General features: G+C 48.1%; 10 protein-coding genes across 10 annotated transcripts; 6 read left to right on the top strand and 4 right to left on the bottom strand.

The window, feature by feature from the left end:
• Positions 1–1,131: 1,131 nt before the first annotated feature.
• BDV37DRAFT_276927 (uncharacterized protein) lies at positions 1,132–1,894 on the top strand (the record flags this gene model as incomplete). Its single annotated transcript, XM_032085655.1, has 2 exons — positions 1,132–1,440; positions 1,505–1,894. The coding sequence occupies 2 exons, from the start codon at positions 1,132–1,134 to the stop codon at positions 1,892–1,894; spliced, it is 699 nt and encodes a 232-aa protein (XP_031934786.1).
• Positions 1,895–2,399: 505 nt separating this feature from the next.
• Positions 2,400–3,589, top strand: BDV37DRAFT_265620 (uncharacterized protein). The gene is made up of 5 exons (XM_032083809.1): positions 2,400–2,503; positions 2,557–2,869; positions 2,931–3,038; positions 3,110–3,328; positions 3,390–3,589. The coding sequence occupies exons 1-5, from the start codon at positions 2,462–2,464 to the stop codon at positions 3,572–3,574; spliced, it is 867 nt and encodes a 288-aa protein (XP_031934785.1). The 5' UTR covers positions 2,400–2,461; the 3' UTR covers positions 3,575–3,589.
• Positions 3,590–5,933: 2,344 nt separating this feature from the next.
• Positions 5,934–6,815, bottom strand: BDV37DRAFT_289417 (fungal specific transcription factor domain-containing protein; the record flags this gene model as incomplete). Its single annotated transcript, XM_032088459.1, has 2 exons — positions 5,934–6,272; positions 6,324–6,815. 2 exons carry the CDS (start codon positions 6,813–6,815, stop codon positions 5,934–5,936), a joined length of 831 nt encoding a protein of 276 aa, XP_031934784.1.
• An 812-nt stretch (positions 6,816–7,627) lies between these two features.
• Positions 7,628–9,288, bottom strand: BDV37DRAFT_291983 (uncharacterized protein; the record flags this gene model as incomplete). The annotated part of the gene is made up of 5 exons (XM_032089078.1): positions 7,628–7,695; positions 7,747–8,063; positions 8,133–8,456; positions 8,515–9,126; positions 9,182–9,288. The coding sequence occupies 5 exons, from the start codon at positions 9,286–9,288 to the stop codon at positions 7,628–7,630; spliced, it is 1,428 nt and encodes a 475-aa protein (XP_031934783.1).
• Positions 9,289–9,583: 295 nt separating this feature from the next.
• BDV37DRAFT_291981 (aromatic alcohol reductase) lies at positions 9,584–10,772 on the top strand. Its single transcript, XM_032089077.1, has 2 exons — positions 9,584–9,661; positions 9,713–10,772. The coding sequence occupies exons 1-2, from the start codon at positions 9,629–9,631 to the stop codon at positions 10,577–10,579; spliced, it is 900 nt and encodes a 299-aa protein (XP_031934782.1). The 5' UTR covers positions 9,584–9,628; the 3' UTR covers positions 10,580–10,772.
• A 181-nt stretch (positions 10,773–10,953) lies between these two features.
• BDV37DRAFT_291978 (nucleic acid/nucleotide deaminase domain-containing protein) lies at positions 10,954–12,829 on the bottom strand (the record flags this gene model as incomplete). Its single annotated transcript, XM_032089076.1, has 2 exons — positions 10,954–10,970; positions 11,320–12,829. 2 exons carry the CDS (start codon positions 12,827–12,829, stop codon positions 10,954–10,956), a joined length of 1,527 nt encoding a protein of 508 aa, XP_031934781.1.
• A 1,213-nt stretch (positions 12,830–14,042) lies between these two features.
• BDV37DRAFT_291977 (uncharacterized protein) lies at positions 14,043–14,906 on the top strand (the record flags this gene model as incomplete). Its single annotated transcript, XM_032089075.1, has 1 exon — positions 14,043–14,906. One exon carries the CDS (start codon positions 14,043–14,045, stop codon positions 14,904–14,906), a length of 864 nt encoding a protein of 287 aa, XP_031934780.1.
• A 1,619-nt stretch (positions 14,907–16,525) lies between these two features.
• Positions 16,526–21,761, bottom strand: BDV37DRAFT_291976 (P-loop containing nucleoside triphosphate hydrolase protein; the record flags this gene model as incomplete). Its single annotated transcript, XM_032089074.1, has 16 exons — positions 16,526–16,754; positions 16,814–17,191; positions 17,254–17,337; positions 17,402–18,020; positions 18,088–18,152; positions 18,211–18,261; positions 18,317–18,388; positions 18,448–18,571; positions 18,633–18,995; positions 19,045–19,207; positions 19,255–19,931; positions 19,983–20,216; positions 20,304–20,580; positions 20,637–20,866; positions 20,935–21,457; positions 21,519–21,761. 16 exons carry the CDS (start codon positions 21,759–21,761, stop codon positions 16,526–16,528), a joined length of 4,332 nt encoding a protein of 1,443 aa, XP_031934779.1.
• An 887-nt stretch (positions 21,762–22,648) lies between these two features.
• On the top strand, positions 22,649–23,143 carry BDV37DRAFT_289412 (pyridoxal phosphate-dependent transferase; the record flags this gene model as incomplete). Its single annotated transcript, XM_032088458.1, has 1 exon — positions 22,649–23,143. One exon carries the CDS (start codon positions 22,649–22,651, stop codon positions 23,141–23,143), a length of 495 nt encoding a protein of 164 aa, XP_031934778.1.
• A 1,074-nt stretch (positions 23,144–24,217) lies between these two features.
• Positions 24,218–25,496, top strand: BDV37DRAFT_276920 (putative acyl-CoA:6-aminopenicillanic-acid-acyltransferase; the record flags this gene model as incomplete). The annotated part of the gene is made up of 3 exons (XM_032085654.1): positions 24,218–24,274; positions 24,366–24,770; positions 24,864–25,496. The coding sequence occupies 3 exons, from the start codon at positions 24,218–24,220 to the stop codon at positions 25,494–25,496; spliced, it is 1,095 nt and encodes a 364-aa protein (XP_031934777.1).
• Between the last annotated feature and the right edge of the window lie 1,005 nt (positions 25,497–26,501).

Here is a 26,501-nt window from a genome sequence, read left to right as displayed (position 1 = left end):
CTCTTCAGTGAAGCCGCGTAACTCGCCGAGCTTGCGAAGCTCCTCTACCTTTCGTCGTCGTTGCTCTTCTTTAGATATATCCGACATGTTGTCACGTGGTATCGGCAGATGTAGATGATAACACCAGGGCAAAGTCAGGAAAAGATTGGAAGAGAGAATAAAATCTTTGACGAAGCGCAAAAGATACCCTCCCTATTTATTTCATATGATGGAGACACTAGGATAGCTCAATGTGCGATTGAGCCTGCACTAAATCATCTAGCTCACCCAGCTCACCCGGCTCACCCATGTTCTGAACAGGATCACCCAGCTCACCCGCACTCACCCTACAACTTAGCGTCGCTCACTCGTAAAGCAGCGAGCCCCAGAGGGCGCCACTGTCCTTTGGCCGAGCTTACACATTTGGCTTAAGTACGGCTGAGCGGACGGGAAGCCCTGTTCTCCACACCCTATGGTCGTATGTACTAGCTTAGCCGAAGTATCGGAATTATATAGGGTGGTGCCAAGTACATAAAATGTAATTGCATATCTAGGAGCCAGAACAATATGACTGCCCTAGTTCGGTTGATCAGGTGTAGCTGGCTCTACCAGTGGTAGTTATGGACGTACTTTGGTAATATATATAAGGGTAATAAGTCGCCTTGTTGGTTTCAGGAGCGCGGGAGACCATGTAGTTACTTTTTAACACAGTGGTAACTACTATATATATTCCTGGTATACATGGTGAAGTTCATGTCAGGCATGAACAGAAACACTGCCTTTTACTCCCCGCGACATAAGAAGCTTGTCCATGGAGGGTATGTGAACTGACTTGCAGGGTTGAAACTCTCGCTTATGCATATAAGCGTACAGGGATAAGTAGTGGTCTTCCATTGGCCGCAATCCTGGAGATCAGGGCGCAATTAACAAGGGTATATCAGACTCCCACTAAGTATCTACAGGTGGACCGATTCGTAATTCGCGAATGGGCTCTCCAGGTCGATAAGCGCCGACCAAACCATGACGGACCAACGGCCGACCGAGCCTTGACTTCCTCTGAGGTGAGATATTTAATGACGGACAAACCCTGGGGCCTTTCTCAGGCTTGAAGATTGCTAGACGTGCTCTTGTCGCACCGACCATACCTGCGCCATGCTTACAAATTTTGCCCTATCCTGCTTGGCCCTTCTGTTCTCAGTCCATGCTCTCGCTGCCAAGCAATGCTTTGCCCCTGATGGGTCCATTATCAGCGACCAAATATACCAGCCATGCATTCAGATTGAGGGAGTAGAATCAATGTGTTGTAATCTAAACAGCACCACACCAGATACATGTCTTTCGAATGGGTTATGCTTAGCCAGCCCTGCCAGCATTTTCCCTAATACCCACTGGAGGGTGTTCTGTACCGATCAGAACTGGAATAGCTCGAACTGTTTAAACAACACAATATGTGATGCTGCAGTAAGCCTCCGGTACCCGCTAAAATATCATGTCATGGTTTACCTTGCATACTGAAAGCCTACAGCATGGAGGAAATTCAAATTGGACAGCCCGTGTTTCAAAATGTGCAGACGGAACATATTGCTGTGGTCCAGACCAGAAGTGCTGTTCCACGAATACCTTCACACTCGAACCCACACTTGTCGCGATGGGAAATATATCAGAAAATGTGACCCACATACCCGAGTCGACGTCTACAAAGGTCGCCATTGGAGTGGGAATTGGGGTTCCAATGGCTGTTCTGTCGGTTGCCACGCTCGTGCTAGGCTACTGCTGGGGGAAAAGGAAGGCAGAAGCGCGGTGCCAGTCCACCCAGCATGATGGACATGTGTTACCACGCATTGATACTACAAAGCCAACACCAGTGTTTGAGGTATCGGCTGTTCCTCGACGGCCGGCTGAGCTTTCCAGTTGAAGGGTTGCCCATTGAGGGCAACCTTCGTTTTTAGCGGCTTCACCTCATCTACCAGTTACACTGCAAGGATCGGCGTTGGGTTTAGCCATACAATCAACCTACATTTCAAAGTATACGAAGATCCTGATAGGGATTGTGCTAGTAGGATTTAAATCGGAGATTCCGTATTATCCTTCATTGTCCACGTTGATAGATGCATGCCTCAATAGTAATTGAAATCGAGTTACCGCAGAGAAGGAAGAATATAAGAGCCCATTGTCTCCAAGCTCCCCATACCCCTATTCTGTCATTCACGACTCACTATGTAAGTCTAAAGCATTCCTCCACGTTTATTTCACCGTGGAAGGAATCGTTATCGAGTGATAGGCAGTCGGTTGTTCTCTTCAAGAAATAAAGAATTGACGAGTCCCATGACGTCACATGATCGGTCCTCGCGAGGGGTAATTCAATTGAATATTTAAATATTCAATATCCAAGAAAAATGGACCGTAAAGGTTGATATAAAGACGCACCCTCGCACTCTCACCCACTGCGCACCAACGAATCTAACGGACTCTCATTGCAACCATGGCCAAAACAGTGGTTGCAACAGGCACATCCTCCGGCTTGGTAATCGTTCACTGTTCTACCCCTCACTAGCCATTCGTGTTAACATAACACAGGGCTTTGAAGCCATCAAACAGCTGCTCCAGCAGTCGGAGCCATACCATTTCGTTTTGGGAGTACGGGACACAACCAAGACTCAAGCCAAGTATAATAGCCTCGACTTTGACAAGAGCAAGCACACAATTACCGTTTTCCCGCTGGATCTTCTATCCCTGCCGAGTGTGCAATCATTTGCACAAAACGTCCTTTCTCAGCTGGGGTCTCAGACGCTCGATTATCTCTTCCTTTGTGCTGGCATGCTAGACAGCGCCGACGGCCCTGGACCCAATGGCTCGCCATGGTGCTCGGGGTGCGTTGTCAACCATTTGGGTATGTGGGAGGTGAACTCGAAGGGTATCAAACCGAGGTGACTAACCATAAAATCAAACAGCCCAACATTATTTGATTCATTTACTGCGTGAGACTCTCTCGACGTCGCAATCGCGAGTTGTCGTTGTTTCTTCGGGTGCCATCCGCAGAGTGAGAGACCAGAATCCAGGTAAACTCACTTTTCCTACGCATTGCATTAAGTACCACCCCTATTACGTTGACTAACCCAGGCTGTATTAGCAACACTCGACGTAGACCTTAAGGCAAATTCCAACGCAGGGGTCAGGACCGTGTACAGTGCGTCGAAGTTCGTACAGCTACTCGGCGCATTGAACTGGCGCCGCGAACTTCCCTCGTGCACGGTCATTGCCGTCTCACCAGGCCTCATCCCTAGCACGAATTTGGCCACTGACCTTGGTTTGTCGATGGATATGCCCGATGCAAAAACCATTCCCGAGGGTAAGTTCATCCGCATCGTCGTAATTGGGAGAAAATCGACATAACAGGGACTGTTCCACAGGGGCCCAGAACCTTCTTCGCGCATTTGCTGCGACCGATCTCCCGTCTGATCCAGAGCAGATCTTTTTGACGAGCTGGGGGGAGTGGTGGCCGAAAGATGTATATGCTTTAGCTCTTGACGAGAAGCTACAAAGAAAATGGTGTTTAACTAAAGAAGAGATCGAAAAGGCTGAGTGGTGTGCCTGAGTGTAAATCTAGGGCAGACGCTGATTCCACAAATACTACATGGGGATGAGCCCTATAGATGAAAGCTGGCAATTATATCAGATTCAAATAGGATACATAAAACTATTGACCTACGTTTCTTCGTCCCCCGATAGGCTGTACCAATCTAGTAAAGACTTAACGGCGAATCCAGGGCCAAAGGCTGTAACCCGCGCTATTTATTGTATGTGAATTATCCACAAACAGGTCTAAGGGGGAAGTTATTTTATACACATATTGCATGTAGATCATGATAGATATAGATATCCTTACCTTCTCGAAGCGCAAAGAGCCCTCGTCCGGATCTCTAATGTGCAGATGAGGGGATGATATGTATATCTGGATCGACCTTCATTCTAGAACATACTGCAGAAAGAATATTCTCCACTCATTGGCATTAGGAGGCTTTGGTTTGACTTGGCTCGGGGATCTCTGACACTAGCGCAGGTTGTTGTCACACGACTCTAAGGGATTTTACCGAATCTCGAATGCAGAATAGGTATTGCCTCGAAGGTCCTAAAGGTTATATATCTGTGGTTCGATTCAGCACGTAAATATGTGGCTTAGACGAGGGTACATTATCAAGGCTGTAAAGTCGACCGCACGGTAACGTACTAGATTTGTTATATTCAACGAAAGATTAAAGTGTGCCATGATGATACCAAGTGATACTTATAGTTACCACGAGACGTGGATCTTGCTAATAGGTACACTTTGATAGAGATAAATATCTATTGCAGTAAAAGATATATAATGGTATAGAAGTCTCTGTAGTATATTATTCTTAATATATATCTAAGACTTAGAAGTATTCAATCTAATTTGCTACGCTTCGCCGCTTTTATCGATTAAACTAGATAAAAACAATTCTTTTCTCGACTCTAGTACCACTCATCCTAGCTCTCCCGGGCTCTCAGGTTTATCTTTCCTAGAATTAGACTAATGCTCCGGACAGTCTATTGATAGTAAATAGACAGGTACCGTATATAGAGGGGAGGTTACCCCGGAATAAGGGAAGTATATACCTGGCGCTGACGGAAGACTGCATGGAAACGATAGGCTAGTACAACCTAAAGGCGCAACGCGTGAAGGAGTTCGGTACTGGTAAAAGGTGTCTCGCCCAAAGAGAGCGCCGTCCCGCGGACGCACCTAAACTCCTATGGATGAAAGGCACCAGTTATGACTGTGAATATGCCCTCACTCCCAAGGAAAGATATTATAGCACGGCACTTTTCTGCTCTAAGGAACTCTACCCACAGGGTCATCTATCGTGCGGTAGAAGGTCTCTTGGGATAAGCTCGTGCTGACTCTTTCCCGTCTTGAGCATATCAACAGACTCCAGCAGATCATCGACCCCCGCTGCCTTAGCGAACATGCCAATAACAACAATGGCGTACTTGCCAGTGTTGAGGTCCAGATTTCACAGTACCTCTTGTTGGGATTGCGCCTGAGCTGAGATAAAAAATTCCACTTGCGCCTCCAACCGAAGCTTCACAGGGGTGAAAGACGTGCCGTATACTTAGGAATATATATCTGCCGATTTGCTACTCGCCGTATCAGACTCCGAGGCATACACCGTTGCGGGCCTAAGATAACGGCTGCTTATCCTGGTCATAACAGAAAGGATTCCGACCCAGTCGCACTGCTACACCAGATTTCCTCTTATAAGTATCTCAGTCACCTAGAAGCCTGCACCATCCAACTAGCATCAACCTATATATTGCACGATGGTGAACGAACAAATACATACGACCACAGGGTGTGGAGAACAGGGCTTCCCGTCCGCTCAGCCATACTTAAGCCATCCTTATAAACGCGGTCAAACAATACCTAAGCCCTTCAGCCCTTGCCGCTTTGTGGGTGATTGACACTAAACCAAAGGATAAATACAGGTAAGCTGGGTGATGCTTCTCAAAGCCAGGGTAAATAGAGTAAGTAAATAGATAAAGAAGAGTAAGTGAGTGGGTGAGCTGAGCTAAAGAGGGCTTTTTTCGTAGACATAAATACTCCAGGGCTCTTTCACCTCCTGACTATTAATATCTACTTCTATCCAATTCATCTTGAACCTCCAGTCATCGAATTTATTGTCCAAAGCGAAACGGCTTTGCTAGGTTATCAAGCCTTACACGTGATTTTGAATTGTCCAATCATTGCACTCAGTTTCATTTGACCTCTTCATCACGTGATAAAATGTTCTTAACTGAAGACAGAAAGAGACAAGTCGAAGAGCTTAGTAAACTTGGGGAAGAAAGAGGCTTTACTAGTACTTTAGAATACCAGGAAGAGTCAATGGATACCTCTGTTTCTGGCTTCAGAGAATGGCCGTGATGAAGTGGCAAGTTCACTGTGGCACGGGTGTCGTACGCCCTGCGCTGAGAGAATCAACTCGCTGTTCAGCGGCTTCTCGAATCGCAGCGTTCGGTCGAGAATTCGGGTCATTAGGAATCGGACCAAGTTCGGTCCCCTGTTGCGACTTTGAAACGGATTGTTTATTATGCAAGATAGCCAGCAAGGTCTGCGTGTTTCTTTGGATTGCCTGTCTCAGCGGTGCCAATTCATGTTTAGACTTTTCTAACATCTGGCAAGAAGCCAACACCTCATTCTTGCGACTGTCGGCTCCCGGAGCATGTGGCTTTAGGGATAAATCCCGGGCGAGGGTAATCGTGGCAATGTACACATACTACATAACCATCCAGAGCCGTTTGGGCTGCAACCCCACGAGAACGCCGACATTATCCAATGAACGCTGCAGATCCAGAACAGCTTCGGCAGAGCGAATACACATCTCACGGGAGTCGGCGTACTTTCGATTCCGAATACCTTCTAGATGGAACAGTCGATGTAGTCGGCAAATACAACCATGGATACTCAAATGCAGCATGACTCGCTGCCAAGCGATATACGGCCGCTGTCGACAGATGCCTTGGCGTTGCTGGATACTGCTCTGATCCAGCGGAAAGAAATATGGCAAACTGTGGATGAAGAGCTGCAATTTCCTGTCGAGAGATAGGATGGCTTCGTAGTCCAGGGTCTGGGCAACTTGATGCGTTGACTCCAGGAAGACAGCTGGTATCGTGTCAACTACCTCGCGACAGATCTCGGCAAACCGAATGCGGTAGATAAAGGCCGAAGTTGACGTGGGATTCATCAGAGACAGACCTCCCTCACTCTCGTCTGCCGCATCGAACTCGTCATCGATGTTCTTAGGGTAATCCACCTTCATTAGTTTGGGATGGATAAGGTTGATCCTGGTGTTGACCCTAATAATGACATCGCCACAGGTTACCGCCTCCCTAACCTTGGTAGAGGTCCTGTCCGGTTCTATATAATCGTGAAGTGTTTTTCCATGGATATTGGGTGTATTTGGCACATACCCCGATTTCCAATAGATATTACGCTTAGACGGACCTCTGTGGACCTGATGGGCTTCCCCCAATCTATACACCTCTATTCAGCAATATACGCAGCACGCCAAATAATGACGGGTAAATTTACGATCTACTTGTCCTCTGTCTATTTGGCTCAACCAATGGAATCATTACGTCGTCTGAATCTATAAAACGCTCCTATATTTGGCAATTGAGGTGAGTGAGCCGACTAATACAAAACAACGCAACTTGCGTAAACCACTTCGGATTCCGACATGTACGTCAACCTTAGCAGCACAAGAGTCCGGGCGGCTTTGTCCGTATATCATGATGTGTAGCACCATAGCTTGGATAGACGTAAGGTCATTCTCTACAGCATTCTGGACAGAGGTGCCGTAGAGGAGACGCATGCCATTTCATACGGGCAATTTGTTCATACGTTCGTTGCCATCTCCCAAAAGCAAATACTTAATGTTGCTCAAGGAACCTATCATGTTCTTATGGCACTACCGTCACTATTAGGCTCGGCACAAAAGATTACGAAGTTTCACCAAAATTCGCATTATCCTTTGACGCGGTTTTTTCGGTTTAGCCAGACAGTCAGGATCCAAATAGATCTGATCGGCTTCGGTGTCTATTTCCCTTAACTTTAAGCAAGGGAAAAACATTACCTGCCCTCGATAGATTTTAATATTCGCGGCGCTGTATCCTCGTTGAGAAGGCCAAGGTAGTACTCTATTCACGCAGTTAGCCAACCCAGTCCTAGAAGCTCTTGGGTCAACATACCGCAACATGACCACCTTGCGTTCACCATTTTTAAGAATCCTCTCAAAACCCGTAATTTTCTCAATGCCTCACTTGAGTCAGTTTCCATCCATATCCTCTCTGTCACTATGCTCGCCGCTTTGTACACAGAAAAAGTGATAAATGGAGGAAGACGACCCAGTTCTATGGCTTGTGTACCACTGACAAAAGGGTAGACTGTGTTGGTTATGGTAGTGAGAAGGGGGTGGAGAGATGATGTGGCAAGTGACTGGCAAGTTAAAGTTTGTTCATCGGTAATCTGGACTTTGGAGCCGTTCTCGTATGCTAGGAGTAAGCCACTGCGAAACATCAGCGTTGATGCGAATATTTCAAGACGATCTGGAAGGGAAGAGCACGGCTCAACTAACGTATGACAGAGCCCTAGCCCACCGGAGTATATCTGGTCCATATCTTCGACCTCTTTGGTTAGGAGCGTCCGGAGGCTATGTGATGTTTCCACCAAAAGCCCTATTTCTTCCACATTGAATGCTTGTTCTGAAGTGGGGTTGTGTAACGCATTGTGTATGCTATCAAGAAGTGTGGACGCTTCGTACATACGAGAAAGTTGCCAGAGAGGGCTCCTTTTGTCTTTCTCGAGACCGGTGGGCCACGGGATCTTGTTAAGATCATGGATACCCTCAGCGACAGAGCGAGTGAGAGATGGATGACGTCCAAAGTGTATTGCTATAAATCTAAAATGTGTCAGTACAGAAGGGAGTTATAGTTTGAGGGATAAAGGGAGGTCTGCACCTGTCCAGAATACGGATTGCCCACCCGATCAGTACGGCCTCCTCCCTCCAGGACTCATCAGTAGCTGGCGATGATGGAGATAAGTAAGCGTTCACTTTAAGTGCATCGGCAGCTCTGACCGTAGTCCCAATAGAGATGTAAGCTGCCGGGTAGAAGCCATGCGCAACTTCGAATAGAGTGACCAAAGTTCTTGCTTGGACGATCTTGAGCGAGGTGACCTCGAGTCCTTCAATCACTGCTATCCAGCTCTTGACTTGAAGGTACGCGGATCGAAGACCAGATAGAGTCCCGTCTCCTGAAGAGGGGGGCGGGGAGGTACAAAGCAAACTAATGCAGAGGGCGAGGAGCGTATAATCCAGGGAAGCTTCGTTCCAGGATTTGGGGAGCTGACCTTGTGAGGTTTGTGGTGCTATAATAGGAAACCAAGGATGGATGGATTGGATGTAGCTCTCAAAGATATCGTTCGGGGTTGATGTGAGTTTCTTGACAATAGCGTCCTTTACATGGCCCGGACTTAACGTTTCAGGGGAGATCTCTGCGTCAGGGGAGGACGATGGTATCGAACTTGGAGATGATATCACCCGTCCTTCATAGTGGCACGCTTGACGAAGCCTGAAGTCTGTGTTAGGAGCTCCGCGGCTATCCAGTACTTTCAACAGGCGCTCACCTCTGGCATAGTCCGCATGCAGGAGTCGCCCGGTCGCATCGCCTCTTCTGGGATCTACATCGTGTACAAGCCTTTCTGGCAAGGTGCACCCGAAGATGAGCATCCATTCTGACGAGTTTATCCTGCCTGATATGAACGGATGGATTGCGGGATACGGGGTAACGTGAATCGGCATTCCGGCGGAGAGTTTAAAATGTTGAATTTCGTCAGCCGGATTTGCGGTCGCCACTCCGGCGGGCTTTTAGAACTAGAGCGGGAATAGTGCGGACTTTTCATGGATTGAGGTGCGGATACATAGGACGCACTCAGTAAGGGGATTTCAATGCGTTAGAAGAACTGTGCCTAAACATACATATATCATAGTCTTATGTCCTGCGATAGGAATCTCTCTGTATCTCCTTCGCTGTCTTCTGAAGCGCTGTCAAAATAACACTGGTATTCAGCACAATGCCTAGGATTGAAACTGTTGCGCTCGCTGGCGTAAGGATTCCGACCAACATATATGAGCGAAATAGCTGAGAGTTTCTATAGGCATCTGGCACACTGGGACCCTACGTGTTCCAAGCTCTTGTCAATGCAGGCTTCCAGGTCTCGATTCTCACTCGTTCTCAACAGCCTGGAGCATACGCCTCGAACATCAACGTCTTCGAAGTTGACTTCAATTCAGTGAAGTCGTTGACCGCTGCCCTTAACGGTGTGGACGCTGTCGTATCAACTGTGGGTGGTGCAGCAATCGACAATCAGACTGTGCTTATCGACGCCGCCATTGCCGCGGGAGTGAAGCGTTTTATTCCTTCTGAATTTGGCAACGTTACCACCAATCCGAACCTTGAAACTTTTCCAATCTATAGTTCCATGTTCGGTATTCGGAATTATCTCCAGGCAAAGGCAGCAACTGGAGAACTGACATGGACAGTCCTTGCATGTGGCGCCTTCTTGGACTTGGTTTTGGACACTCCAACTTTGCTGGATTTTCAGAACCACACGGTGACTATACTCGACGAAGGCGACAATCGGATCAGTGCTACATCCTTACCTGTGGTGGGAAGAGCTATCGTTGCAATCTTGCAGAACTTTGATGCCACGGAGAACAGAGTCATTCGTGCATCAGAGACAATTTTGACTCAAAACCAGCTGATTGGGTTTGCAAAGGAACTTCGACCAGATATCAAGTGGAGGACTAGCAAGCAACGTACAAGCGTGCTTTTGCAGGAGAGTCTAGAACAGTTCGGTGCCGGTGACTTCAGTGTGCCGACCTTCATGAAACTGATGAAAGGTACCGCTCTCGCTGGTGATACTTATGGTGGCGCATATAATGTGACGGATAATGAGCTGCTTGGCATCAAAGAATTGGCACCAGCAGACCTGAAGAAGCTTATGGCCAAGAAGCTGACCTAGAGGAGAGTGGTATTGTAGGGTTGGCGAAGGACTTTGCAGCAAGAGCTTAGACTCAACTTGTGATTTTAAACCCTGACTGCCATTGTGGACAGTTGTTCAATATAGGCGTACCACTCTTGTCCTATGTCGGTCAAGTGGCCTGCAACTTAATCGCCGGCCAACAAGAAAGCCTCTAGACCCTGATCTTGCTTACGCTAGGGTGACTATCTCCACTGGGCTGACTCGTCTACAGCATAAGGTCTCTTGGATATGAGCCGGTACGTATGAGACGAACGTCTGATCCATGACTACATCTACTGCAGTATTTGATGCCTTGAATAAACGCAGACGCTGAGCCTGCGATTAGCGGACAGGCCGTTGCTGGCATGAGTCTCTCACTTAGTACTTCGCGCTTTGAACACCCAGAGCAGCGACTACAAGCGACGCCGTCGAATGAAAAGCCACGTAGTAAGGCAAATTCCAAGTAGTAGATAAAGCATGTCGTAGATACTTGAAAAATTCCTTTACGAAAATAATCAAGTGAAACTCCAAGTAGCCAGCGAGCCTGAGGCCACCTTCATTTCTACTACGCTGGGCTCGCATGCGGACAGATATAAACCAGACCTGGCCTGATAGTCCCACCCGTTGAATTTGGGTCGCAGAATCCGATGATAGCGGACAACATCGGGCACCACCCCGGGTATAGAACCAAACCGTTCACTCAAGAAGAGAGCCCAAAGTATGAACCGACGATAGTACACCATGTCTTTTTGACTCCCAACTAAGTCTCAACGCCGTTCCCTTCACCAATATGCAGACACTGTTGTGATTTCGTATCGACATCTCACTTGCCAGGGATTCCACATCCACGGATAAAGGTGGAGGAACTCTACTCTTCAAATCTTTCACCTCTTCCGCAGTGAGCCATTCAACACTGTATTTGATACATTCTAGTCCCGCCGGGTATTCTATGGTAAGTTTTATCGGGCCAGCGATATAACGTGTCGAGCTCCCGCCAGGTTCGATACTGTTATGCAATACTATGCCCTGCGACAGCTCTCGCTTGCTAATTATCTTGCTGTCTGGCTCGTGCCCTTCGACTATAGGCGGGGAACCCAGATCTGTTGTGCTGCCTTCGCATGCTGTGCCACAAGGAATACTTGCATCGCTTGGGTTCCCGGATTCTGGCTCTTTATGTGGCTTCTGAGTCGTGTGGGAGTAAAGCTGAATGCTCCTTTCACACGACAGCTGCCCTGAACTGAGTTGCGTCAAGCCAGATTTGGTTGTCTCTGAGATGGGAATGGTGAGGAGGGTGCTTTCGTTGGGGGGCGGGTATGTTGTTTTTCGTTGTCTGGCGAAGAGCGTAGATATGCTTTCCTTGATAGAATTCTCGAGTGCCTTGTTAAAGCGTTCCTCTGATTCTTTCACCTGAGGTAAGGATGGCAATCGCCAACCGGGGTACAATCTCCCATGGCATCTCGGCGTATACATTCGCTTATGCAGGCAGATAAAAGCGCTGCACAAAAAGCAGGCGTCTTTGCTTGAGCAGACGACACGGGGAAAAAATGCCGGCCTTTGTAGTTCGCAGTAAATGAGTAGCTGAACCTCCGCATGGATTTTAGCTTCTCGTAGTGTCCTGTGTACCTGTTCTGAGAACAGGGATGCAGATTGCGCCTCGGTATAGCCCAGAAGATGGTAGACCCGGTCCAACCGCTTCCGGTCAGAGTATTGACGATCTATTCGAGCAACGCAAGATCCTATGTCAGGAGCGTATGGGCCGTTTGGTGGGATACAAAATGAGTCCTTCGGAAGTTTGACGGGAATTGCTCTCATGTATCGAGCTACACGGAACCTTTTTGCTATCCGTCGAAGTATTCTAGGAGCCTCGGCGTACCGGGAGACTTTTCCGATGACGTTCCGGAAGCTTTTTTTTGCCTCGTCCTGTAGCTCAAGTGCCGGTATCTCGTTAAGCAGGTCACTGAGCTGGTTCACTTGGTGTAGGTGGCTTATTCCCCTGACCAAATCACCTAGACGGGCGACAGTCTGATGACCCTGCCACGAATCTATTAGGCTCGTAACTTCTCTGGCTTTATCTCTGAACAGTAGTGTAGTGGCCTGAAGAGATTCAGTCGCGCCTGGATTCGCCGCGACTTGTTTGGCACACCTTATCACGTTCTGCAAGATTTCCTTGATTGGTCTCTTCGATTTCCTGGTCTGCTTTCTTCTACTCGCTCTTAAACCCAACCTGTAGAGGATGCGCAACGAACACATATCGACTATATTCGCGAACAAGGCTTCCTCGACAACTGACGGGTCTTCTGATTTGTTGTCAGTCTTGCAGAATAGCAATAAGATCTGTGCCACTCACGTTCTAATACAGTTTGCAATATGGCAAAGATCATATTCAATCTCTCCTCTAACGCATGGAGGATGGAATCGCCATCAGACCATTTGGCTTTATTTATCGCGATAAAGTATATTCAACCTGTCGGTGTCCTGTTCGACGCAGATGGCCGGGATATGGTTAGGGTCCTCCTCCGTTTGTGCTAAAAAAGCCAGAGTTCCGACTAAGCTCCGCTCTTTATCGACTGACAAGTTGTAATTCCTTGCTGAATTGAAGTGCTCTGGAGTATTTGATGACGGCACTGTAGGAATGGCTTGGAGGGGGCTTGTACTGGAAGCTGAGTGAAGGAGGGATAGCAGAGCAATGTTTTCCGCGCGGGAAATGGCTGGGATAACTGGGGCAGTCCCCATCGAGATCATAAGCTGTCAAATGAGATACTGAAGTCATATCAATTTATGAAGGCCTAGGGGGTACATAGATAATATCCCTCTATTGTTTCCACCGATGAAAGCTGGCCTAGCACGAATCGAGCACAACCCAACAGCGCAAAACCTGCCCCGCTATCCTCAGATAAGATCATGGCCATATCTCGCAAGGTCATTGGTACTTATGAGAATTTGGTGTAGGCAGGGGTTTGCATTTGGACCAGGGTCTGGCTAACGTAAGGCTTGGGCCTGCCTGGGGCCATATCCTCTTGTCCCTCTTGACGTATAGCCCTATTGGATCGTCTCATAGCGCGACAGACTTAACAATCCACGGGTGATCTAGCAATGTAAATATGTCTCCTTATACGGCACTTTTTCCTTCGAAAAGAATAATCCCTAAATCAAAGAGAGATTGGGCTGCATCCTCTCGTCATATGTATCTCGTTCAGTTCAGCATCCCGGATAAGCAGGACAATGATTGGTGTGGTTTCATGCGCGTTGTGACCGCTGTGCATGAGCAGTTCCGGAAAAGAGGGGTAGAGGAAGCCGTCGCCACAGTGCCAAACACGAGCATCAGGTATATTTGATGGACGGAGACCAGTTTGCTTTCAATGCCCGTCACTTATACAGAACGAATCTACAAGATACCGGTGTCACCTTTGCTTCTTCCATCTTGATACAGTAGCATTGCTATCTCATTTCCATCAAGATAAAGATGGACTCCTGTACCTCTTCGCCAACTGCGCTATGTCTGGGCGTTGCAGTCGACCATCGGATTCGTTCCCTCTTTAGACCTATCCGGGCCAGAACGCAGGCCAGCATGCCAGGAGACCCTGCGGATGCACAACTTCTGAAAAGCCTTGCGGACAGACGAACAGACAGATATATATCTAAACATGAAATTGATATAACTCTGGAACTGTTCGGGCCTCAGGCCACCGGTGGGATCACCGTGGTGCTACAGCAGCCGTGGAGATTTCACCCATATTGGAAAGGCATTGAAGCGGTCGTCGGCGCCTGTCCAACCTTCTCCGCAGTAGACGAAGCATTCAGTGCCGCCTCCTGTGGGACGATCTCTATAGGGAGCTCAACATTGTCCATCATCGATTCCCTACCATTTGTCAGACCGCAGGACAACCTTTCGAGTTGGGACAGATGGATAATACGGAATGCCACCAGCGACGTAATCATTACAAAAGATCCGGATGTCGTTCTTTGTATGTGGCGGCAAGCGAAGAATAACGAACTCGGTCCGATGTCTGAATTTCGAAGTTTGGGCATCGGCCATGACTTTGACCAGCCAACGCTCTGTTTGCGTCCGGGATCCGTTGCCGAAAGAGTGAACTCGTTCCATCCGAGCTTTGCAATCAATTTCAATCCCTACAACAGTTGCTTTCGCCAACTACTGCTTTTAAATGTTGCAAAGGCGTGTCGTATCTATGAGGGAACCTGGAGAGAAGAAGAATGGATGGATTCTTTAAAGGAGAGGTGCAAAGAGGAAGCCAAAACCGAAACAAGTATACCACCCTATTGTTACTTTAACAAGCAGTCTTTGCTAATTTTTGTTAGACCTCCGTAAATCGTACGCACTCTAACTTCGAGATGGGCTTATAGCGAACGACACTTACACAAGATTTTTAGGGACCTGAAGTATTGCGGCCGCTATTTGCGATCTCAATTGAATCAGATAAGGAAATGGATAGTCGCTTGGGTTCTCAGCAGCCAAAACAACGAAACAGACGATATAGACAACAATACTCTACGAGAGTGGATATCAGAGCGATTCAACGATGCAAGTCTATGCCTCTGGGAGCTTGGGTATCAAGATACTGCTATCCATCCGGATGACATCACACCTGATAACCGTTCGGAAATATCGTCTGGCGAAAAGCAATGCTATAGGTTTCTGACGGGGATAATTTGCAGCATCCGCGGCAGTCGATATATCTCAGCCGGCACGAGCCGCGGTGTCTACGATCCAGACTCTCTGAAGAGCCTCATCAGTAGCCTTACAGTCGCTGGCTCCCCTGTTCATCGAAATCTGTGGACAACTTTTGGGCGATTCTTGGAGAATCTCAATCTATCGTTCACCAAAGCGGATGGAGGAAAGACGTACACATTTGACTTCAGCGATATTTCTGACTTGTTCTTGTCGGTCGCGGTGAGCGTGGAAAATATACTCCAAGGTTTGCTGCACAACGGGGATTGCCAAGCTGCAGAGACACAGGGACTTGAAGACCGCATAGCAGGATTGAAGATTTGATTGTGATAACTGCTACATAGAGAACATCTCTTCATGGGACACCTGATAGCCAGCATTAGCACCGCAGTGCTTCTTTGGATGGCTGGATAACGATAATCTTGAACCATACCAATCTAGTCGTACTCGCGGCAAGGCAAGAAGAACAACGCTGCTACCTGGGACGATCAGCGTGGCTGTATACTTTACCAAGCGCTCGGGCGTTTCACTAATCGAGTCAGTAGCGAATTGTGAAAGAGAATCACCCCTGGTCGCGCGACCAAAAGCAGCCTCACCCAATTGCTCACCCGGGCGGCAGCAATCCTACGAAAAACGTACCCGAGGTCCTGGCAGAGAGTTAGAGACAGGACGCCGTGACGCAGTCATTGCGACTGTGGCCTTTCTTTTGTATCCTTAGCAAAAATAGAGCAGTACAATAGCTCTGCAACCTTTAAGCGTGGTGTATACTCTGGCACATCGATGCGCCGCTTTATGATTCGGTAGTCTTCCTCCAGCGACGTTTCCGCAGAGAGGTTGTGCGCACCGGTAGAGCGTTGCCAAAACCGAAATTTGGGAATTTATACCACCACCACCACCACCAATGGCCCACTTGATTTACACCGGGTCCGAGAGCTTTTGCCAGTCCTTAAGGGATTGGCAAGTGCGAACCTTGGCGGTTTGGGACTATAATCTCTGCGAAGCGTTCACCGTTTTGTAATATATATGCCGGGGTTTGCGACGCCATGAAGCACTAGTGCCGTAGACTAGAACTGAAGAACTTCTTATTGACTTACAGTCACATGGACAATCCTCTTCGACTGCATGGAGATGCTGAACATGCAATTTGTCTAACATCGAAAGCAATAGCTTTGAATCAAGGTGCATTTATAGCACCCATAAGGACAAAGAGGATTCAGTCAGTTTGTTCATTTGGCTCTTTATTTATAGGAATGCACCAATTATAAAATCGCGTCATGGTCGGAAACCCTCAGAAAGTTCGAAAACCGGGTCTCTCGCTTCAGAAGCTTCTGGGGATGGTCGTTCTCAACGATCCGGCCCCCTTCCATGACAAGAACACGGTCAAAATCCAAAACAGTAGAAGGCCGGTGGGTGACCGCTAGAATAGTGTGCCTGGAAAAATGTGAACGAACCAATGTCTGCATCAACTGCTCGGTGCTTTCATCGACACTTGAACCCAGGGTGGATTAGTCTTTGTACTTAATAATGTGGACTTCACGGTGGCTTACCTGCTTGTTGCTTCATCTAGCACCAAGACATTTCCATGTCGGACAAGAGCTCGCGCAAGGCAGGCCAGCTGTCTCTGTCCATGAGAAAAGGTGCTCTCATGCACGACCGTGTCTAAACCGTCCTTCCCTTCGACAATGTCCCAAAGATGCACCGCTTTCAGAGCAGAGACGATGGTTGCATCGGAGGTGGAAGTGAAAAAGTCAACGTTTTCACGAATAGTCCATCCATTAAGTAGAAACGAATCCTGGGGTAGCCCGTTCAGAGATGCTCTCAGTCTTTGTCGGGAAATCGTTGTGATGTCCAGTCCATCCAGTAGGATTTGGCCGCCCGACAAATCAATCATATGGAACAGTGCTGCGACAAGTGTACTTTTACCACTATGAAAGGTCATTATTCGGTATCAAGTCGGCATCCATCTGTCAGATACGATAGTGCTTACCTACCTGTCCGACCGCAAATGGCGATCTTCTCTCCTGGTCGAGCAGTAAACGAGACCTGCTGGAGAACATGGTTGGAGGACCTCCTGGAGCAGATGAAGTCACCATCAGTATGTGAACGATCTCATAAAACTTCCCACCAGAACTTACCCATAGGATGCAGTGACCTCTCTAAATTCAATTTTTCCTTGGGCTGGCCAGATAGCGGGCGGTATTTTACGCTCGCCAGGTAGATCTTCAGACTCCAGGTTCTGCTCGAAGTCCTTCACCCGTGCAACAGCTCCAAGGGACGTCTCGAGACTCATCCAGAACTTGATCAGCGTTTTCATCCAAATGCCGATGTTGATGGTGCTTGTCAGTGCCAATCCCATATCGCCGGCCGAGACATTCCCTAGCTTGGCGACACCAATTCCCATGAGGACGACGGCGAACCCGGTCATGACAAAGTCCAATACCAACCCAAGCCAAACCTGTGCCACCATGAGCAAATAGAATGGCCTTTGTGATACCTCTAGATTTGTGTTGGCGAGGTTTCTGTACTGATTCTGCCAGCCAAAAGCTCGGATTGTCACCAGACCACCTACCGTATCCATGGCGTGTCTCAAAATTGGTGCCTTTGCTTCGAGGTCAAGAATTCGAAGCTGTCGGGAAGTCCGCAAGTAGAATATCTCTACGGCCCCAATGATAATTATCGAGATAGGAATCACAGCTGCCATGTAGTGGACATTGACAATGACCACCACGATCGCCCCGACACATTCCATCGATGCTGTGTGAGTGGTAAACCGAGTCAATCAGAATAGTTTGTGCTAGGTTGAGAGAGGAGGTATAATTACTCGCGATGGTGATAAAAACCACCAGAGGCAATTCGAAGTCTATCAGCTCTAGATCGCTCTTGAAACTGTCCTTTCTTGTCAGCTGCATGTCCTAATGACGAGGAGTTGGCGGCATGAGAGTACCGGTTCATTATAGTTCCTGAATCGGTTCTTGAAAAGAAGGACATTGGGGCCCTAGACAATTCTTTAACTAAGTCCATCTCGAAATATGATGAAAGGCCTCCCGTACCGAATTACGGCTACGAGAAGTCTTTGATGCAGCGTTATCATCGTCTTTGCCGTGACTCCATGAATCATGATCCTATATCAAAGCTTTAGCTCAAAACGAACAACAAAAAGGATAATACAATAGGGCCATACCACTGAGAGATCCAAAACATAGTAGCGTATATTGCACAAAGAGTGCAATCGACAACAACTCGCATCTTGAGATTGCGGTTGGGTTCAATATCATTGTCATGTGCCCACCACTTTATCCACGTAGCTATCATGAAGAGATTGAAGTCAACACAGTCCACATCTAATACCATTAGATACTTGCTTACACATGAATATTTTGGTAGATACCCCAACTGCGAGGGCAACAAGAAACACTACCCATCTGTGCCACGGAGCTGCAGAGAAATAGTACTTGTAAGTTGCAAAATCTCCGGAATGACGGGCATCATCACCCAAACTGTCGTCTACAGGAGTGTTTGTGGCTGGGTTCATCGAACAGGTTGACTCAGCATTCAAATTGGTTATCGTGATACGGCGACCAGCTTTTGTTTTGAAACCCGGGGCAACGTCCATGGAATACTTCTTGCCTGGATCATGACCTACCCCGGTATTTGAGTTAGTGTCTTGAGCAATGATAAAGCCATCTGACCCCAAAGTGATGACATGGTCAGCGTGTTGTATGCGTTGGGCTAGGACATTTATCAGCACTTTGATTGTGGCACGGACACTCGCTCTTACTGAGGCTTGTCGCCATGACTACTGTAGTCCCTAATTTTCTTAGCAAGCCGCACGGGCTTAGAAGCCGTTCGAATATATGATCCTCTGTAGCGGCATCTGATCCAGTTAGTACATCGTCGAGAATCACCAAGCTATGCCCAGAGTACACAGCGCGTGCAAGAGCCTGTTCGTGTTAGCGATGAGATGAGTGTAGTCTATGTGAGCACTCACCAAACGCTGCTTTTGCCCTCCGCTGAGAGATAATCCCTTGGATCCAACGATGGTATCATCTCCATTGACCAATTGCGCGATATCCACCTGCAGGCAGCAAGCTTCAATTACCATTCGATACCAGTCATCCCAGTAGGCATTTGAGCCGAGGACGTTTTCCCGTACTGTTCCATTCACGAGCCATGGAGTTTGACTACAGTACGCAATATTTGCGGTGTTGACGATTATGGACCCTTTGTTGTGCGTTGTTTCCCCAAGAATTGCCCTGAGAAGAGTGGATTTTCCACAACCAACGGGCCCAATCAGCATTGTCAATGAATTGCATGGGATGATGAAGGAGGCCTTTCGGATAATTGGCCCTTCCCACCCCGCGGAGAAGTCATGAGCAATTATGCAGGGCATTCCGGCCAGGAGCGGCTGCGATGTGATGATGCGCTGATCGCGGTGTTCATCCTCGCACAGAAGCTCTTGAATATGATCAATGCAGCCAACTGCCGAGGAAACATTTGAAATAGCTTGGAGTAAAGATAAGAGCGTTTCACCGCAAAGCTCAAGCAAGGCTAGACAAGTGAATGCGCGCGGGCTGTCGAGAGTCCCGATGGCTCCATTTTTCGAGCGGGAAACAAACATGTAGATAGCAAAGGAGACTGTTGGGGTAAGAATTGAATGTGTGTTTGCTGATATAACTATCAGCCCAAACCCCAAATAAAGACCTGGAGGGTACATACCAAGCGTAAAGATGCCTGTCACAACTGAACGATAGTCCCTCGATATCGAAATTTCCTCAAGGCGAAGGCCAGTTAGAATTGTATGAAGCCGGTCTGTAAGCCCGGACATTTTCACCCCTTTGGCTCCATTAATCAGCTCTGCTGTAACTGCGACACGTTTTTGGATTGCGTCAATCCAAAAGGTCTGCTTCTTGACAGCATATGGAGCCAGCAAAACCACACCGACAACGGCAACTGTATTGTGGTCAATACCCCGTGTTTTTTTTTTTTTTTAAAAAAAAAAAGAAAAAGAAAAAGAAAAACAACCAGGCTTGAACTTACAAGCAGAGAGAAGCATCGCGGCTATGCTGGTTTCATAGAGCTCTCTGTAAATCATCCAGAAAAAAAGGCCCAACTCGATGGGCGCGGCCCAGCACTCGTAATAGGTGTAGAGGCCTAAAGCCATGCGCTCAATATCCGTGCCAATAGTAGTGAGTACCTTATCTTGACCATACGAGGCCGGTAAACGCATTGTCTTGTCGTATATCATCATGGTCAGGGAGCTGCGCATCATAGCTATTAGGCGAGCTGCTTTGTGCTTTGAAATGGCCAGGGAGATCTGAAGAAATTGTTCCGTCAGTGAAAGTCTACTCTAAAGTTTCAGATTATCCTTACTCCCATGCCACCGTATACGAGTAAAAATGCCAGGATGAGAAGTACTCCACGATCGTGGGAATTCTTCCCATGGGGAAGGGCAAACAGAGTAACTGCTCGACGGATCAAATATGGCTGAGCGATCACGAAACCGCTATATGCCAGCCGAGGCCAAATACAGGAGATGATTTCGCTCTTAAAAGCTTTCATGATTAAGAAGGCTAATGCATGAGGCTTTTTTTTGTTGGCACCTGAATCAAAGAAAGAAAAAAAAACATTACTATCGTGCCACAACATGAATAATTATTTGAGTACATACATTGGTTCCAGAACTTTAGTAGACTCTGTTCATCTGAGGAAAGGCTCAATTTTCCCACTTCAGGAAAAAGATCCTGGAGCCTGAGTTTGTTTCTCATCCCCAGGAGAAAGAGTGGGTTCAGCCAAAAGAGAAAGGCGCGCCCCAATGGGCCCTCCATTTCCTCCGGGCTACGGATGCTGTGTCCTGGATATCGGAGTCGCATTTTTGGCAACGATTCAACAATTACAAGAATGAATTTGACTCCGAGTGATATAAGAACCATCACTGCGATATGGCGGAGGCCGTCGATTGACCAGAGGCTTCGCACATGAACAGCTTCAAAAGGTATCATTACCGTCGGGTAGAGAACTAAAATTGCTGAGGGGCAAGGGGTTCGAGAGTGCTCGAGGTGAGAACCATACATGCACATGATCGTAGCGAGGATGGACAGAATCACTGAGCTATAAGTGAGGCTTGTCCTGGGACCCACGGTGCATAACCCTAGGATGATGGCTTGGGTCGATAATTGTAGGGAATACAAGATCTAGACAGCCTGTCAAACGAGCCCGTGGAAGCCAATGATGAAAGTATCGAAGACGACTTACTATTTTGCTCCAAAATAACAAACCTCGTGCAACCTTTGTCGGCTGGCTTTGCAGGTGCCAAATACGCCACGCCAACAGTGCGATGGCGAAAATGGCGGGCGCGATAACCATGAAGCTCTCCTCAAAGAGTAAAGTAAAATCAAGCCCATTGTAGCAATTCTCGTCTACAATAGGTCCAAATTTGTTATGTTCTGTTATCAAACATGTCGAGGCGTGAGCAGAGACCGTTCGCTGTCGAGCCATGGTGGCCTCCGTGAATTGGGCAGCGCTACCCCATAGACTTTGTGAAAGTAGAGAAACTAGTATCGCCTGAGGTGTCGAGGTGCTTTGTTCATGACCTCCTGGTACTCCGTCATGACTTTTGCTGTTGACTGGGACAGGAGGAGTGTGGATCACAAATAACCTGTCGCGTCCAATCGAGGGTGGAAAAGTCATGAAGGGAAGGAGAAGCCGGGAGGCAGGAACGGAGGGAAAAGAAAAAAAGTGGCCACTCGCATCTTCAAAATGTGATTGATCGTCCTTTTGCATCGGCATTTGACGCGTGGTGGCGTTGGAATGCAGGGGGGAAGGGCATTTATCTGAAGGATCACAAACTATTGAGGGGGATTTAGGGTTGATGGCTAAATAGAGAACCAATGTCCTAAAGCGTTCTCAATGTTTCATACCCCCTTTCTCCGTAGCCATGCGTTATAGTTTTATCCCAGTCGTTACGTCGAAAGATTCCAAAGAGGTCCCTCACTAGTTGGACCGTCGTTTCGATGTAAATAGCAGCGCAAAGAACCCACATTGCAATGGAAATCCCGGGTGAAGCAGTAAAAGAGTGTGTTTCGCAACCTCGGCCCCAGCGTCGATTCGATTTGGGATAAAAGCTTCAGGAGCGACGATTCCTATCTTCAGGCACAATGACCTAGGTTGCCTGCAGAGGAAGATAAGAAAAGCCGTGACTGAAACCTCAATGGAAGAAAACCTTGGTTGTGTCCACGTGCAGCCTACGTGAGCTAGTGGCTTTAAAGCGGCACTACAGGTTTTACCTTCTCGTGGACGAGGCACATTTAAACGGTGCTGTCAGTCCGAATGGAAAGGGTGCGTGCGACTATTTTGGCGTCAACCCAAGGAATGTCGATATTTTGATGGGCATTTTCGGCATTTCGTTTAGTGCTAGTGGAGGGTATATTGCGAGCAGCCAGGATGTGATTACCAAACTCAGAACGACGAATCCAGGATACAACTACGGCGAGGCACCCGTACCAGCTGTGATGGCACAGATTATTGCTTCTATGAAAATCATCCTCGCCAATGGGGAGGGAAGTGGTGGAGGAAACACCCGACTGAAGCAGCTGCTCTGGAACTCGCGCTATCTCCGTCAAGGTCTGAGACGAATTGGATATACTGTTTATGGCAATGAAGACTCACCGATTGTGCCCGCACTTCTCTTGAGCCCGGCTAAAACGCCAGTATTTTCGCGCGAGATGCTTCCGTGGAAGATCTCTGTCGTCGTCGTCGCCTATCCTGCGACTCCGTTGCATTGTCTGGAGTGCGCTGAAGCGCTGAAGCGATGCACACAAAGAATGACCTGGACTACGTACTATCTTCATGTGAAGAGCTTTGTAGTGTGCTTCCGTTGAGCCTGTCCCCTTGTTAGATCTTTTGAGTGGTTCTTTTGTTCGGGTAAAGAACTGAAAATTTTCATTTGAATCAATAGCCGATATCCACCCCGTACGCACGAATTCGTTGATGGAATAAATAGCTTCCGTAGCCGGCGAAGGACAATCTCATCGGTAGTCCAGCAGTCCTTTGAAACCTCCATCCGTCAGTCCTGTGGGAGGTTATCAAGGCAAATCTCGATATAAGCCTTGTCTTGGAAACATCACGCACAGAGATATCTTCAACGCATGACGACCTTGCGGTATCGCACGCTTGTAATGTCGAGTATGTTATCCAGTGTACGAACTGCGCTTGGAGGGGAGGCCAGCTGTTACTACTGGAATTGAAATCGACCCTCTGGCTACTATGCTTTATTTTAATCTTCTACGTACACCTGTTTCGCATTCCAAACCACACTCAGGCACTTTCAAGAATATGTTAGTCATCCACCGGCTGTCGCGGTTGGTATTCTGGCCTGGGAGTGTCTGAGCGCCGATGCCGGATGTCTTCTTTTATCAACATTGCATGAGGGTACATATTGGCCTGTAGAAATAGAATGTAGCCAGTGGCAGCATGGAGAGAATCCGCATCAAGTCGACACGAGTAGACTACACCGTGCCTATCCGCCAATATAGATCAAGAGAGACCCTGTGGGGCCTCTGTAATCCAATTGCTCTTCCACAAACAGGTTATAATTTTGAAAATCAACCCTGAAGTGGGTCTTCATTAATACACATATAAGAAACCATGAAACAATCCCAGCAAGCAAGCCAAAGCCCCGATTGCCAGCGCGGAATACGCCTGAAGTTTACCGTTGGAGTTTAAGCCCACAGGAGGAGCACAGACCATCTGTTTCCCCATTGGGAAAGTTCACGCGAAAAGTCATTATAAATGGAAAAGGTGGGGAGCAGACGAGAGAGGGAGAGAGAGGGAGTAGTTTGTGAATTGTAATCTCTCCGCTGGCTTCACTAAGCAAGACTACTTCTTCTTCTCCATAGAATCCCTGGCGGACTCTCCCAGCACGGCGCACACGGAAGTCGACAAACATATCCATCATGCCATACACCGGCGATATACCTGCAAGGCTGGTGCTGAAAGGCACCCCAAGAGAGGTACGGTCTTCTGAGCCCTATGGGAATGTTCATCTGGATTAATCCCCCTACTTGACTGCTGCTCTCGCCGTTATCTAAACACTCCGCACAGATTGGTCTCGCACATGGTCGCCAGCTTCAACCCCAAATCAAGGATCAACTGGAGATTTATCGAGAGATGTTCGAATATACCTCCAAAATGGACTGGCCCCAGGTGCGCGCACTGGCGGAAGAATTTCGCTTGACGGCAGAGCAAACCATTCCCGATATCCACGCAGAGATGCAAGGTATCGCGGACGGCGCGGGGGTGGATTTGCTGGATATCGTGGCGTTAAATTGTCGGAGTGAGATTTCATTGGGAAGATTTTCAGACGGATGCACAGCGCTTTCGTGGAAGATGAGTGAACAGGCCAGGACCTTGGCGCAGAACTGGGACTGGACCACGAGCGTAGGGAAGAACATGGCGATGGTGCGCATTGAACAGCCCGGTAAACCGGTGATCCACATGGTGACTGAGGTGAGTTGCATTGGCCCAATTCCATTCGGGACGCAGTGCTCGCGGTGAACCCGATTCACTTGCCACGGATCAGGGTTGATTGTATGGCATTAGGCAGGAATTGTTGGCAAGATCGGATTCAACAGCGCCGGAGTTGGCGTCGGTTTAAATGCCATCAAGGCACCTGTGTGTGACAGCTCGAAAGTTCCCATCCACGTCGCTCTCCGGCTATGTCTCGAGAGTGACTCCGTCGACGCAGCCCTAGAACGACTAACCTCCCTCGGGGGTGCAGCTTCGAGTCAACATATTCTCCTTGCCGACAGCTCGAAATCACTGGGACTTGAGTTGTCTCCTCTCGGCGATGTTCATATCGAGGAGGATCAGAACGGAATGATTATACACACAAATCACTTCATCGCAAACGACCATGTGCGGCAACCGCCATGGCTTCCGGGCTCTACGGTGCGACTATCGCGGTGCCAACAGCTTTGTGACGAACTCATCCAGGAAGGAGTTGCTGGAAACAAGATTACCCCGAGCCTTTTGAGAGAACGGATCTTCTCAGATAGGTATAATGCTCCAGAGGGCATCTGCTGCTCCGAGGATCTATCCTTGCATCCAACCCAGCACTGTTCAACATTGTTCAACATCGTGATGCATCTGGAACCAGGCCAGCTGGGGGCCGAAGTCGTTTTCGGGCGCCCTGGGTATGAGGAGGAGAGTACCGTAGTCAAGTTACCATGGTAATTTGGCCATGGCACTCTCGTCTGTTCCGCTGCTTGTCTCAGAACCAAATAACTAGAGTGATGGTGGTTGAGGGCCTTGAATACACACGTTCAGATGCTAGAACTCTGGTCCATGTATACTTTTATTGTTAAGAGAATACCATGCCCCCGTTAAATACGAAGTCAAACCAGGTCGCCGTTCCTTGTACCCCTGTACGGTGGGAGATATGTAGTGTAGTGTAGAAGAGTAAGTTCGATCTTCTATAGCGGATTCCTGGCATCTGGGAGAATAGTTGTGCCGAGGGATTGATCAGCTGATAAACCATAGATCTCTCTTTGACGCGCTCTCTCTCCCTGGCAGACGGAACCTCAGTGAAATATGTCGTCATATCTCCTAAGACCTTCGACAGAAATAGGCTTTCATTTCCTGTTTCGTCCCTTCCGAGTCTTCCCTGGGACGATGAATGGACAGTAGCTCACATTTCACGAGACGAAAGTAGCGGTGACCTGAAAACTTCCATCTCGAACCGAACACTGGCTGGCGTGAAGTGTCAATGGCATCACACCCTTGTTGATTGCTTAGACTTAGAGAAAACCAAACTGCTCACAGCAATGACTTTCGAAGCTGTCTCGCATTCGATTCTTCCCATTATTCTGAAGTCGCCAGAAGCCGTCATTGCTAAAATAGCTCGTTTCGAATGGGAGATTCCTCGTATCGAACGCGAAACAAGAGCCTACCAGCTGCTTGAGGGCTCAGGGCTGGCACCGCGCTTCCTCGGCCATGTTCACGAGAATGGACGCATCATGGGGTTTCTATTAGAGAAGGTCAAAGGACGCCCTGCTTCCATGCAGGATCTGGGTATCTGCTTAACAGCCTTGGGGAAGCTCCACGGATTAGGATTCTTACACGGGGACGCAAACGGATATAATTTTCTTCTCACGGAAGCGGGGGTCAAACTCCTTGACTTTGAACGTCTTCAGGAAAGTGCTAGCCCGGAATCAATGCGCAAGGAGTTAGAAAGTGTAC

The sequence above is a fragment of the Aspergillus pseudonomiae genome (genome assembly GCF_009193645.1).
Source record: "Aspergillus pseudonomiae strain CBS 119388 unplaced genomic scaffold BDV37scaffold_157, whole genome shotgun sequence".
NCBI classification, from domain to species: Eukaryota; Fungi; Ascomycota; class Eurotiomycetes; order Eurotiales; family Aspergillaceae; genus Aspergillus; species Aspergillus pseudonomiae.
Note: the sequence above shows the minus strand (reverse complement) of the source record. Positions and strands in the feature narration are given on the sequence as shown.

Excerpts from the sequence above, each read along its gene's own strand:
- BDV37DRAFT_265620 (XM_032083809.1), top strand. The coding sequence starts at position 2,462 with ATGGCCAAAACAGTGGTTGCAACAGGCACATCCTCCGGCTTG. Across the intron at positions 2,504-2,556 it reads CAGGCACATCCTCCGGCTTG|GGCTTTGAAGCCATCAAACA; the intron begins GTAATCGTTCAC and ends AACATAACACAG. Across the intron at positions 2,870-2,930 it reads GTGCGTTGTCAACCATTTGG|CCCAACATTATTTGATTCAT; the intron begins GTATGTGGGAGG and ends AAAATCAAACAG.
- BDV37DRAFT_291981 (XM_032089077.1), top strand. The coding sequence starts at position 9,629 with ATGCCTAGGATTGAAACTGTTGCGCTCGCTGGC. Across the intron at positions 9,662-9,712 it reads AAACTGTTGCGCTCGCTGGC|GCATCTGGCACACTGGGACC; the intron begins GTAAGGATTCCG and ends GAGTTTCTATAG.